This window comes from Tarenaya hassleriana, unplaced genomic scaffold (genome assembly GCF_000463585.1).
Source record: "Tarenaya hassleriana unplaced genomic scaffold, ASM46358v1 Cleome91, whole genome shotgun sequence".
NCBI lineage: Eukaryota > Viridiplantae > Streptophyta > Magnoliopsida > Brassicales > Cleomaceae > Tarenaya > Tarenaya hassleriana.
The window spans coordinates 290802-304316 of NW_010971485.1; the positions used below are offsets into that span (position 1 = coordinate 290802).

The 13515-nt window shown below is 38.5% G+C and overlaps 3 protein-coding genes across 3 annotated transcripts; 1 reads left to right on the forward strand and 2 right to left on the reverse strand.

Moving 5' to 3' along the window:
* Nucleotides 1–361: 361 nt before the first annotated feature.
* Nucleotides 362–2441, forward strand: LOC104804663 (cinnamoyl-CoA reductase 1-like). Its single transcript, XM_010529004.2, has 6 exons — nt 362–614; nt 1011–1180; nt 1262–1447; nt 1534–1696; nt 1809–1998; nt 2146–2441. Exons 1-6 carry the CDS (start codon nt 494–496, stop codon nt 2276–2278), a joined length of 963 nt encoding a protein of 320 aa, XP_010527306.1. The 5' UTR covers nt 362–493; the 3' UTR covers nt 2279–2441.
* A 384-nt stretch (nt 2442–2825) lies between these two features.
* Nucleotides 2826–4360, reverse strand: LOC104804664 (F-box protein At3g07870-like). The gene is made up of 2 exons (XM_010529005.2): nt 3271–4360; nt 2826–3182 (listed from the first exon to the last, which is right to left on the reverse strand). The coding sequence occupies exons 1-2, from the start codon at nt 4335–4337 to the stop codon at nt 3098–3100; spliced, it is 1152 nt and encodes a 383-aa protein (XP_010527307.2). The 5' UTR covers nt 4338–4360; the 3' UTR covers nt 2826–3097.
* Nucleotides 4361–6731: 2371 nt separating this feature from the next.
* On the reverse strand, nt 6732–8698 carry LOC104804669 (MATH domain and coiled-coil domain-containing protein At3g58410-like). Its single transcript, XM_010529008.1, is given in 4 exon segments — nt 6732–6926; nt 6929–7177; nt 7814–7915; nt 8567–8698. Coding segments are annotated over 4 exon segments (678 nt in total).
* Nucleotides 8699–13515: the final 4817 nt, after the last annotated feature.

The following is a 13515-nucleotide window of genomic DNA, read 5'->3' on the forward strand; positions in this document are numbered from 1 at the left end:
TTTTTCATACAAATCGCAAGAGAGATACCGAAATTGCAAGGAAAATCGCCACAATTTTTCGAAATCCCGAGAGAAAAATAGCGGTTCTCGAAATCGCGCGAGAGAGAGAGAGTTTTCGAAATGATGTAAGAGAGAGAGTTCGACAGAAGAGAGAGTGGGAGAGTAGGAGTTTACCGAGAGAGATTGTTTTCGTTTTTTTTTTATTTCTTAAAAATTTAGCCGTTTTTTAATTGAAAAGGTATGACCGTTTTCATCAAACCCTTAAAATACAGGAATATATATGTCTTTAACTTTTTCAGTTTTTCCTTTTTAAGGATAGCAAGGTTATATTTTGCTATACCCGCACCTAAACAATATTATTCCTGAAGTTTACCCACGCGTGGAACCTCGGGCAAAGAAGACAAACAAACAAAAGAGTTTCCTATTTGATGAAACCTCCTCCTCTTATAGAACCGGTGGAGGAAGGAAGCCCAAGTGATTCCAAGATCAAGAAATGGCGCTCGTTGAGAAAGGGAGGGTTTGCGTGACAGGTGCGGGAGGGTTTCTGGGTTCGTGGGTCGTCGAGCTTCTTCTCTCCAGGGGCTACCGCGTTCATGGCACTGTTCGAGACCCAGGTATGTCCTCGTCATTGATGAGCTTTTCATCGAATGGAATCGTAACCTAATCTGGATTTTTTCCAGAACTGTTGGATGTTAATGTCCGAAAAGGGGTTTGATCGAAATCGATGTAGATGCGACTTTTTCTTCGTTGGTTCTGGGTTTGGAGTGATTGGAATTGGGTAGATTTTGAATTCGGATTCCAGTTTGAGGACAAGGAAGTGACGTTTGAGGGCTAAAATCATAGGTGTGACGGGGACCAAGATTCTTGGAACTGATGTCCTGATTCGCTGTTTGCATCTTTGAGCAAATCCATTTTAATGAGTTGCTACTTTTGAGTTGTTTGAAATATGATTACGTTAGTACACGGCAAAAAACCAAAAAATTCCTAGGGTTCCTTATCTGATTTTGCAGATAATGAGAAGAATGCTCATTTGAAGAAGCTTGAAAAAGCCCCCGAGAGGCTCGCCCTCTTCAAGGCCGATTTACTGGACGCCGAGTCTCTTAGGCACGCAATTACAGGTTGCAGCGGTGTCTTCCATGTGGCGAGCCCTGTTCCATCTACCAAAGTCCCCAATCCTGAGGTAAGGACGCAAAATCTCATTGTTTTTAAATTGAGGCTGTTTGTTTGTTTGTTTCTCCCTCTCCTGTTGTCGGTTTTGTAGGTGGAGGTGATAGGTCCTGCAGTCAATGGGACACTGAACGTGCTTAGAGCATGTGTTGAAGCTAATATTAAGCGTGTCGTTTATGTGTCCTCAGTAGCTGCGGTTAGCCTTAACCCTCTGTGGACAAAGAATCAAGTGCTGGATGAGACATGTTGGTCTGACCAAGAATACTGCCGAAAGACAGAGGTTGGTTGATCTTGCATCTCTCTAGAGACAGCACCTGAGTTTTGTCTTGTGATCCCTTTTTGACATTTCTCTCACCCTTCCGGCAGAATTGGTACTGTCTATCAAAGACGCAGGCAGAGAGTGAAGCTTTCGAGTTTGCAAAGAGATCTGGACTCGATCTTGTCAGCATCTGTCCTACCCTTGTCCTGGGGCCAATCCTGCAGCCCACTGTAAATGCCAGTACCCTAGTTCTCGTCAAGCTTCTGAAAGGTACAAACAAGCTCTGTAGTAGAATCTACGATTTTTATAGATATCATGATATGTCATTTTGCCTTGTTCATTTAGCTCGTGATTGTACATTATTGCAATTTGTTTCTACCAGAGGGATTTGATACGCGGGAGAATCAAGAACGTCTTGTCGTAGACGTGCGTGATGTGGCACAAGCTTTACTTTTGGTGTACGAGAAACCTGGAGCTGAAGGAAGATACATGTGCTCATCCCACGCAGTGAAAGAGCAAGATATCGTTGAGAAATTGAAGAGTCGTTATCCGAACTACAACTACCCCAAGAGGTAAGGACATGAGCTTCATTGCATCATACCAATGCTGGAAATGTATAACCACGACTCATCACAAAGCCATGGGACCAGGCCTCGGATAAACCACCCGAGCGAAATCTCGTCAGATCTGAATGCTTTTCTATGCAACTGCTCTGACAGATATATTGAAGCTGAAGACAGAGTGAGGGTGAGCTCTGAGAAACTACTGAAGCTGGGTTGGAATTACCGATCGCTGGATGAAACTCTTGTCGATTCTGTTGACAGCTACCGGAAAGCTCAGATTTTGGACTGAGAACTGTTCCTCTCAGTTATGGTGTCAATGCCTTGTTCTGTGTTTGTAAGAGACAGAGGTTGTTCCTGTGTTCTGCTTTTTTGTTGTCCGCAAGAAGATTACGTCCATCTGCTTTTGGTACTTTCAGAATTGGCAATAAAGGCGTCTTCTACTTTTCCTGTTATTTTTCTGCCTCTCCAACAAATCTTTCGCAAGCTGGTACGAATATGGATCGAAGATCGGAAATGGCCGAAAGCCGAGGAAGGAAGGGTCTCTCTCTCTCTCTCTCTCTCTCTCTCTCTCTCTCTCTCTCTCTCTCTCTCTCTCTCTCTCTCGAGTTGGTGACGCTATATATAGAATGTGGGTTTTTTAAAATAAAAAAAGGGTAAGATTCAGGATTGATAATCTAAACAACACACATGACAGAATAATTCGATAGATTCAATGGATTTTGAGTTGAAGAGATACAACACAAACCATTGAGATTTGAGAGTTTAGCCTCAAGAAACATAAATCTGTTCAGAGGCATCGGAGGAGATCCCATTGAGATGTTAGGCACAAACTAAACTATCGGGCGTAATTGCGTATGACATAAAAGTAGAGGGGCAGAAATGACATAATTGAGAGAAGTTCCTTACACGCACATGCATGCATGCGTGCGTACGTACATGCGGGTATGACAAAAAAGTAGGTAGAGTTTTTTTTTTGTTGAATAAAGTAGGTAGAGTTAACACTGATTACGGCAATACGCAGACAGACAGATTCGTATTTACCAAAAAGAACCCTTGGATGTCCCAAAAAGCGATGCACAAAAACTTGCCCAAGCAGCCATCATCTTCTTTAACCCCATAGATCGAAAACCCAGTTCACTCCAACATCTCTGTCTTCCACGAGAGACATTGCTTCAGCATCTTCCGGTCGCCACCTGCAGTAAGAATGTGGACTCCATTCATAACACAAAGCTTTTGCCAAACAGGGTTCTGTAAGAACGAAACATGTCTTCCATGTCTTACCTAATCGGTTCCCCATTGTGGACCACCAGATTCCGTCCACCTGCAATATCCCTGAGGGAACCCATGTTTGGGACATGAGCAATGGCTTGGAATGCGACAGAGCCACCACCTCTCACCCGGAACTCTCTAACTGTTCTGGCCATGCGGTCGTAGAAAACAAGCGACATCTTGCTCCATAACATCACCAAGCTCCCGTTCTCTAGCCATTTTAGAGGCCGAAAAAAGGACCCCATGAAGTTATAAATCGAGAACTGTGGTGTCCAGGACGTTTCGTCAGAGCGGTCCCTCAAGATCCAAACCTTGATGCGGTGCAAAACAAGCCCGGATACGCAGAGACACCCTCTGAGGGCTCCCAATGTCACCTTAGACTCTGCTGGACCATCGCCCATCCTCTCAAGTAGCTGGGGCGGCAACGGCAGATGATTGAATTTCTCCTCCTCGAAACCAAAACACAACAAAGAGAATTTAGCAACGGATCCATCTGGCTCACTTAGCCAGTGAATAACGCCGTTCAAATACACTGTATAAGTAGACCCTTCGTAGATCGTGTCCCATGGAGCTTGTCCAATGCTTCTCCAAGAATCACTGCCAAGAGTGCACACTTCAGCCACTCTGTCAAATGGGCTCAAAGGAGAAACTCCATGAAACAAACGGACAACTTTGTAGACATTGCTCCTCGCCCCACAGCCCAATCCCGAAACAATAGGCCAAGCTTTTATAGTGTTCTCCTTCTCTGGTTTCGGGATGAACGTAAACTCCCCTGTAAAAGGGTTCCACACAATACACGGATTCTTGCAAGAACTAAACATCGTAGCTTTACGTAAACACATGAATCCATTGCATGAGTTTGCTATATCATAGTCCCGTTCTGCTGCCAACGGAGTTTTCATATCTAATCGCCGCTTGGGTAGAGAAACCCTAAATCTAACATCCGTAGTTCCTCCTCGAAGAGGAGCAGAATCACAAAGTCCATGCAAATCCACGAAATGGAGATCCCTAGAGCCACGCATGGGAGAATCCGGTCGAAGGAATATCTCGAAATCGGATCTATCTAGACGAAGCGACATGAGATCAGGAGAAGAGGTCACAGAAAGCAGAACCTTAGACATGTTAGTATATTGATATATTATTATTATCTATTACAATTATTTTCCTAAAATTATGCCACTATTTATACTTAATTTCCTCCATGTTTTCCTCCATGTTTTCCTCCATGTCTCTTCATGTTTTCTTCCATGTTTTATGTCATTATGTCTTTTATGCATTGTATATATATGAGATGTAATCCTCATCATAATTTTCATTTAATCACATTCTTATAAACCAAATTATATCATGGTATCAGAGAGATGCACACGACCTTGAAAGGGGGCCTGGAGAGTATATCGGCGAGAATGCTTGTCGGAAGCTGGAAGAGAAGACATGGGTCTCCCTGTTCTTCCTCCTCTACACGTTCAGACACCTCGCTGGTTTTGTCGTCCTCTTGCCCTGGGTTCTGTTCTGCTCGAGAAGTCTCGCCCCATCTGAACTCCGCTGTTTCAGTGATCCTTCGTCGTTTTAGTAAAATGGGTCGTCGGGAATTTTCCAGCTTTCTCTTATTCAGGAGATAGCGGAAGAAGAAAGTCATGGCGGAGGAGGGGGGGGAACTATTCGGCAATGGCGAGGGAGACGGGGAGAAGACGCTTCGATTTTGCAGCGGTGATTTGTGGATCCACAACGGCGTCGTTATGGCTGACTTTATAAAAATAAATAAATAAATAAATTGACAAACAAAAACAAAAAGGGTTTAATTTTAAATTGTTGGAGTTTTCTAATGTCTAACCAATTTAAGCTTTTGAATCTTTTGATCCATATGATGAATAAATTTGTCTCAAGATTTGTTGTCTCTTGAAGTCCAAACTCCTATATATAATCAGAACGAATATGTTCATAAGAGGTATATATGTGTATATTTAAATTAGGGATAATTTCATTTAAAACCCTGTACTTTTCTCTCGTCTCAATTTAAACCCTATACTTTTTTTTGATCCAAAAAAACATTGTACTTTTAAAAATTGGTAATTAAAAATCTATACTTTTAAAAATTGGCAAATAAAACCCTGAACGAAAAACAATATTATTTAATGCTGACATGGCATCCTAGTCATCTGTCACATCATCAATCTCTAATATTTAATAATATTAATTAATAAAAAATAAAAATAAAATAATAAAAATAAAAATGAAAATTTAAAAATTATATATATTCATAAAAATTATACACATATATAAACATGTTTATAAAAATTTTAAAATTATATACATATATAAATATATTTATATATACATATATACATATATATACATATGATACATATATATCTATATATGTGTATAATTATTATATGTTTTATATGTATGTGTTATATATGCATATATATATGTGACATATGCATGATTTTTAGAAAAAAAATACATATACCACATATGTATATAAAACATATATATATATATATATATTATATATGTGTGTATATATATAAATATGTTTATATATGTGTATATATGTATATCATTTCATTATATATGTATGTGTATAATTTTTAAAATTTTATTTTTATTATTATTATTATTTTATTTTTATTTTGTATTAATTAATATTATTAAATATTAGGGATTGATGATGTAGATGACTATGATGCAATGTCAGCATTAAATAATATATTTTTTCGTTCAGGGTTTTATTTGTCAATTTTTAAAAGTATAGAGTTTTAATTGCCAATTTGTAAAAGTATAATGTTTTTTTGGATCAAAAAAAAGTATAGGGTTTAAATTGCGATGAGAGAAAAGTACAGAGTTTTAAATGGAATTATCCCTTTAAATTATCAATTCCGAATCTTACCCCCTTTTACAAAAAAAAAAAATCTAGGATAAGAAACAAAAATCATAGCAAAAACATGAAAATATACAAAGAACTATGATATTCAATGTTTCAAAATAAAAGTAGTTTTAGATTTTTTTTTTTTACAATTCAGAATTTTCCATAGTTAAAAATAGAAACATCTAGTATATCATTTTTAAAAAGAATGTAACAAAATTACGAACCTTTCCCATTTAGGATAAGTTTATAGTTTTATCTAGTAATAAATACAGTCTTATATTCTATAAAAAACCAGACTCACGAAACATGATTAATAGATACACGTCAGGTTTTAATAAGCCGCAATCAGAAATGTTTTCAAGTACTTAAGAAAGAATAAAGAAGTATTCTTATATGAAAACAAAATTCGTTATGATCGGTTATACCGCTACTAGTTTCCAAACCGCTATATATCACACGTTATCTCTTCTATTTGAATGGTGAGATCGTGGGTCGAACAAGCAACTAGAAAAGATTATGTTAGCGTTTGTGTTCTATAATAATTAACAAAAAGTAGATTGATTTAAGAAATTAAAAGAGGGTTGAGACAAGACCAAGAAAATCAACTACAAAAGAAGACGAACTCTGGTCCTCCTGTACATTGTGACATCAAGCAATGTCTTCGAGCTTCAAAGCAGCAAAAAACCTCTGTTTTCTCCTTTAGCAACTCAGCTTCCACTTCCGACAGCCTCTGTTTCAGTTTCTGCGACTCTTCCTCCACTTCCAGGATCATGGCCTCACACTCCTCTACTTTTTCATCTTCTCCACGTTAACCTCCTCTACCTTCTTCTTCAACCAATCCATCTTAAACCCTGCATCCGTCAGATCAGTCAGTTTGTCTTCTACGTCGATTATGTCGTCTTCTGTCAGCTTCTGTAGCGGTAAGCACACTCTCTTGACAAGGCCGAGGAGGGCATCCATGTATGCTGACCTCAGCTGTCTGGTTTTCAGACGAAAATCCATGGCAAGGTCTGGGTGTCAGTCAAAGATCTGTCTCACTAACTCGGCCTGCAATTGAGAAGGATAAATTGTAGAAGGATGTCAAGCCAGTGCAGAAGCTGAGATCACTTTTCACGTTCAAAACCAAACGGACTTTTATTCTTGAAATGTTCCGAATTCCAATGCAAAACAACCTGTTAGTACAAATCATTTGTTGCCCAATCTGGTGCCAGTCCATGCAGCTGATGGCGACGTTTGGCGTTGTTCATCAGTTGTTTCAACAGCTTCATGCCGAGCTGGTTGAACTCTTTATAAACTTTATCGTGTATTTTTTTCCACCGAAAAGATTGCTTTATAAAAAAACCAGAGTTATTAATAATTTTTTATATTTAATTAATAATTTTTTATATTTAATTAATAATTTTTTATATTTAATTAAATTTTAAAAAAAAAACTTACGATGAACGAGTGTCACCAAGCACGTTTCAGATAGTCGGATACCACCGTCCAATATTAGTAGAGTTGATGAAAATTAGACATTATTATTGACGTAAATTTATTCCTCAACTCTTTATCGTTAACCCAAACCTAATAATTACATTTTTTATTAACAATGATTAATTATATAATTAGAATAATAATTTAATTAATTTAATTAAAAAATTATCATAATGGCCCGTCAAGTTCGGAGTCAATGAGCGGGACCGGTGCATCCGGCAGATTCGGAAGACGAGAAGGTGGTGGCGGCGGTGGCCCTCCAGAAGAACCCGCCAATAATCCACCGCTAAATGAAAAACGCCTACGAAACTGAAAAAAAAAACAATAGTTAGTAATATAATAAACATAAACAAATATTAATTTAAATATAATTAGTATATTACAATCTTTTTTCTTATTTTTTTTTCAATTTTTTTCTGATTTTTTTCCTCTCGTTTTTTTTTTCACTTGGGATGAGTGAATGGGGAAGAATGGACCTGAGTTTATATAATCGAAATTTCCAATGGATTTCCAACGGATATCCGTTGGAAATCTGTTCACGGATTTAATTTTTTCAGACAATTTCCAACGGACACCCGTTGGAAATAGTAATTCTAACGGGCATCCGTTGGAAAATGTCTGAATTGTCTGGCTAGACGCCAGGTGTGTGGAACAGATTTAATGTTTCAGAAACTCCAACGGCTGACCGTTTCGAAATGTATTTCAACGGATATCCGTTGAAATTTTTCAACGGATGTCCATTGGAATACTGGCGATCCTTTGATCTTCGCGACGTGGAACGAAGTATCAACGGATGTATGTTGGATAATTCCAATGGACATCCGTTGAAATTTTACAATTTTTTTTTAAAAAATAAAATTCTTCAAAATACTAATATAAATATGAAAATAATAAAAAGAAACAAGTCTACATAGAATCTTCATCACTTTCATCATCTGGAGTCGTATCATGGTCTAATACAAATTCGTCGATATCGTCTTGTACATTTGACGAATCATCAAGTAACTCGTCGTCTATGTCGGGAAGTGCAAGTGTATCGTCGTAATCATCTAGTTGGATAGGAAGAACCGGATCTTCGAGTTGCTCTTGCATAGGTTATCGAAATCTTGTGTTGACGAATCCACGATTAATCTTCGTGGGTTAATCTTCAAAATAGCCGACCATTGATCTTCCCGTCGTCGTTTCACCGATGTCGCGGAATGTTTCGGATATGGAATGAAACATACTTGGTCTGCCTGATCAGAAAGGATAAAAGGATCATACTTTGCATATGAGCATCTCAGATTTATGTCAACACCTTTCCATCGATTTTTCCGTGAGCCGCGTCCCGACGTTGTATCAAACCAATCACATCTGAATATTATTGTTTTCAACCCGACTAATCCTGGATATTGGAGTTGGAAAATCTGACGAAGAACTCCAAAGAAATCAGGATCTTCAGATGACCCGCTTTTAATATAAACTCCATAGTTGAACGTGGATTTATGTTTTCCATGATCGTAAGTGTGAAACGTGTATCCTCGTATGAACATTATCGACCAGCAAATGACTTTTCTCCCAAGTCCATGTGATAAATCTCTGATCCATGTCAGAATTCTATCACTGCATGACCAGATCTGCGCATAAAATCGATATGGATATTAAATTAATTATTTACATATATATATAAATACATGATGAACAATAAAAACACACACGTATATATATATATAGTACTTACATAGTCTCGAAGCCAAGATGCGTAGTGTTGTTCCTTCATTCCTTCAAGTTCCTCTCCACTTAGATTATGATATGTTGCCAAGACTTCCTCGTCAAAAAGTCTTAAAAATATTTTATTAGTGAAAATATATATATATGTATAATTAATTCATTAAGAATGAAAATTTAAGTCATTTGTATATTGTGTATATTTCGTATGGCTTAAGTTCATCACAGTTCAACAATATATATGTGGCGATGTGATTGTACTCTTGTACAGTTAACCAATATTCTTCAGACTTGCCGCCGAGTCGTCCAGTAGGTTGAAAACTTTCGGGAATAAGTCCGAAACAAGAATCATATTGGTAGATATAACTTCCATTGTCTTCGTTAATAGACCTCCTTTTTTTCATCTGGATATGAGATTCAAAGTAGAAAGAACTGAAATAGGAGATCTCCTCTAACAAATACTGTTTGACAATAGATCCTTCCACTACTACTTTGTTTTTTGCCTTCTTCTTCAGATGGAAAAAATATCGCTCAAATGGATACATCCATCTAAACTGTACTAGACCTCCGTATACCGCCTCATCTGGTAAATGAATAGATAAATGTTCCATCACATCAAAAAATGAAGGTGGAAATACCTTTTCTAAGGCGCAAAGTATCTCAGAGATATTGCATTTGAAAACCTCTAGGTTACTTCTTCTTAGAGATCTTGCACAGGAATGTGCTAATACCGCATAACTCTCCGTAGACACTGGGTTTCAATAGCTCCGCAAATGCAATGGGAATGAGTCTTTGCATGAATACATGGCAATCATGACTCTTCATTCCCATAAGCTTTAATCAATCAATATCAACGCATCGCGCCAATCTGGATGCGTATCCATCAGGGAATTTAATCTCTTCTTTTAACCATTTAAACAAGACCGTTTTACCTGGTCTTGTGAGTCTGAATATCGGAACTGGTGCATGACCATCACGTGTTAACTCTAACTCTTATCTCTTGCATATATCTTTCAAGTCCTTCCTCGAGTTGATATTGTCCTTACTTCTCACTGTTACATTCAAAACGATGTTGATGATGTTATCAAAAAAGATTTTCTCTATATGCATCACATCCAGATTGTGTCAAAACGTTAGCGAACGCCAGTAAGACAAATCCCAAAAAATACTACGCTTACCAGTTATGCCAATCACCAAATCATTTGCACTTCTTGTGCCTAAAATTATCTCTACATTGTACAGAAGCTTGCAAATCATCCAAATATCCACTATTTATTCGCTCAGAATAAATTTGCTCTCCGATTTGCATAACAGGTCCTTCTTCTATAACGATTTTACCTTTGGTAAAAAGTGTACGGTTTTGTCTGAATGGATGATTCCTTGGAAGAAATCTGCGATGACAGTCAAACCAGCACGACTTTCTCCCATGTTTCAACTGAAACGCTTTGGTTTCCTCTATGCAAAACGAACATGAAAGTCTTCCATGTGTGCTCCATCCCGATAACATTTCATATGCCGAAAAATCATTGATCGTCCAAAGAAGAACAGCTCTAATTGTAAAATTTTGTTTTACACTTACATTGTAAGCAAGGACTCCAATGAGAGGCTATAAATACACATCAAAACTCTTCTTCGGATATTCTGGGCCAGGAATCAACAATTTCATAAACATAAAATTTTCTTTTCAGACACATCTCAGGTGGTAAGTTGTACGGAGAAAGTATAACGGGCCATAACGAATACTGCATGTCAGACTGTCCGTACGGACTAAATCCATCAGTGCACAAACAAAGATACACATTTCTAGGCTCAGCAGCAAATTGAGGAAATACCATATTGAAGTTTTTCCACGCCAAAGCATCCGATGAATGTTGCATTTCTCCATCAACGGCAGAATGCGAGGCATGACATCTCATATGCGAAGCTGTTTGTTGTGATTTATACAAACGCTTCAATCAGTACGATACCGGCAACATCTTTTTATACAGAGTTTATCTCCGTACATTCTTACTCGGACGGTTTCTATTAGCCCCACAGAATTTACACTTAACCAATTCTTTTTCTTCACCCTAATAGAGCATGCAACCATTTTTGCAAATATCGATCTTTTCATAAGGCATTCCCAAATTCTTCAACATAGCCTTCGTATCATAATACGATTCTGGGGCTTCATTATTTTCAGGTAAATACTCACGCAATGTTTGACAAAATGAATCCATGCAACTTTCAACATTGTAATCCGTTTTCATACTCATCAATCTCGATGCGAGAGATAAACGAGACTGACCTTCTTTACATCCTTCATAGATAGGACGATTTGCCATATGCAACATGTCGAAAAACCATTTTGTTTCGACGTTTGGCTCCTCCTCTTGTGAGTTTTGATCAACTCATTGATCACACGGGTTTTTCACCGGTTTTATAACCTCATGCATCATAATTCTTCTCTCATTCTAGACATTATAGGATGTTTGATGGCCATGGGTAGGTTGCTTTGCTTGTTTTTGATTACAGGAAGACTCCACGATGAATCCTCACGAAGCGGGCACGGAAGAACAAGAATTCGAGAAGGCTCGGAAAGCTGAGAAAAAATGAGCGACCCGCCCATTTTATGGGTGGTCGCTCGTTTTTTGAGCGGTCGTTCATTTTATGAGTGGTCGCTTGCTTTTTGCATGTGCAGAGAAAAATGAGCGACCCGCCCGAAAAATGAGCGACCGCCTGAAATCAAAATCGACCCAAAAAGGAAAAACTCGTGTTTTGAGGAGAAAACATAATTCTGGACTTTCATAAAAAAGGGAGTTTGAGGAGAGAGAAGGGGGCTACACACTTTGGGAGAAAAACCACTTTGGAGAAGAGGAAAGGGGGATTTTGGAGATCAAGGAGGCTAGAAGAAGAAGAAGACCACCATTGAAGACCATCTTGAGCATTTCTTCTCTTTTTCCATGTTTCTTCATTTTGCTTTCTGTTTTGAAATCCTAGTTATGGAATAGTGATTTTGTTGTGGGTGAGGGATCCCCACTTTTGTATGGATACCTAAGCTTAATCTATGATGTCTTTGAGTTTTCTTCTATTGGTTCGATGTTTTGTGTGTAATGCTATTGATTTGGGCGAAACCCTAATTGATATGACCATAGAACACATTGATCATAGGGATATGGGAATGATGTTTAGAACCAAATGTCAAATGAGTGAGTTATTCACATTGGAAAATGGCTTAGCTTGCTTAGGGTTCATGATAGCGTACATTAATGCATCTAGAGATCATTTAGATCATTGGGAGATGGGTAAATCGATTCTCTAGGTAGTGAGTTTAAGCTCGGGAGAGACAAACTCTAGAAGAAGTGTTTGAAACCCCCAATTGGAGATAAACACTAAGACATTGTAGCATCACTAACCATCCATGCGACTCATGAGGGATCCCGAACCTACAACGCCTCAAACCATCGTTTTACAAACCGTTAATTTTACTTGCTTTCTTGTATTCCGACACTTATCACAAACCACATTTTTACTTGACCACCTAATCTAGCTTAGAGATAGACTAATACATCCTAGTCCTCGTGTTCGACCCGGTACTACAACTACCGTATACTTACGGATAGTGGTCAGAATCGGGTATTAAATATAAGATTCGGTGCGTGCGCATCAAGTTTTTGGCGTCGTTACCGGAGACTATGCGTTTTCGTGTTAGTCTAGATTTTTGCTAGATCACCATCGCTTGGATTCTTGCTTGGATTACTTTGCGACATAACCGTTTCACAGCACTTTCGGTTCGTTTTGTCTCTTTGGTGTACAACTCTTCCGGTGCATGTCAATAAGCACAACCGGTAGAGATCAACTCGTCTTCGACCCCGAAATAGAAAGGACTCTACGCTTCGCTCGGAGACAGAAAAACAGTGGGGAATGGCCGAAGAAATGCTGAGAGAAAACAACGCACGAAGAGAACAACCCGAGACGGCCGAAGAGCTGTTGAGAGGGGCCAATGCCCAAAGAGGTCCAGCCCAAGCAGCCCCTAGAACGCTTCGAACGTAGACACAACCGAAGCACACCCAGCTACTATCATGCATAAATCGAGGATCACTAGAAGAAATTGAACTCCTACCGCAATGCATCCAAATGCTCAACAACATGAGTTTCCGTGGGAGACCAAACGAGGACCCGGATGCTCACCTTACGAACTTCAAGATGAACTGTAAGGCAAT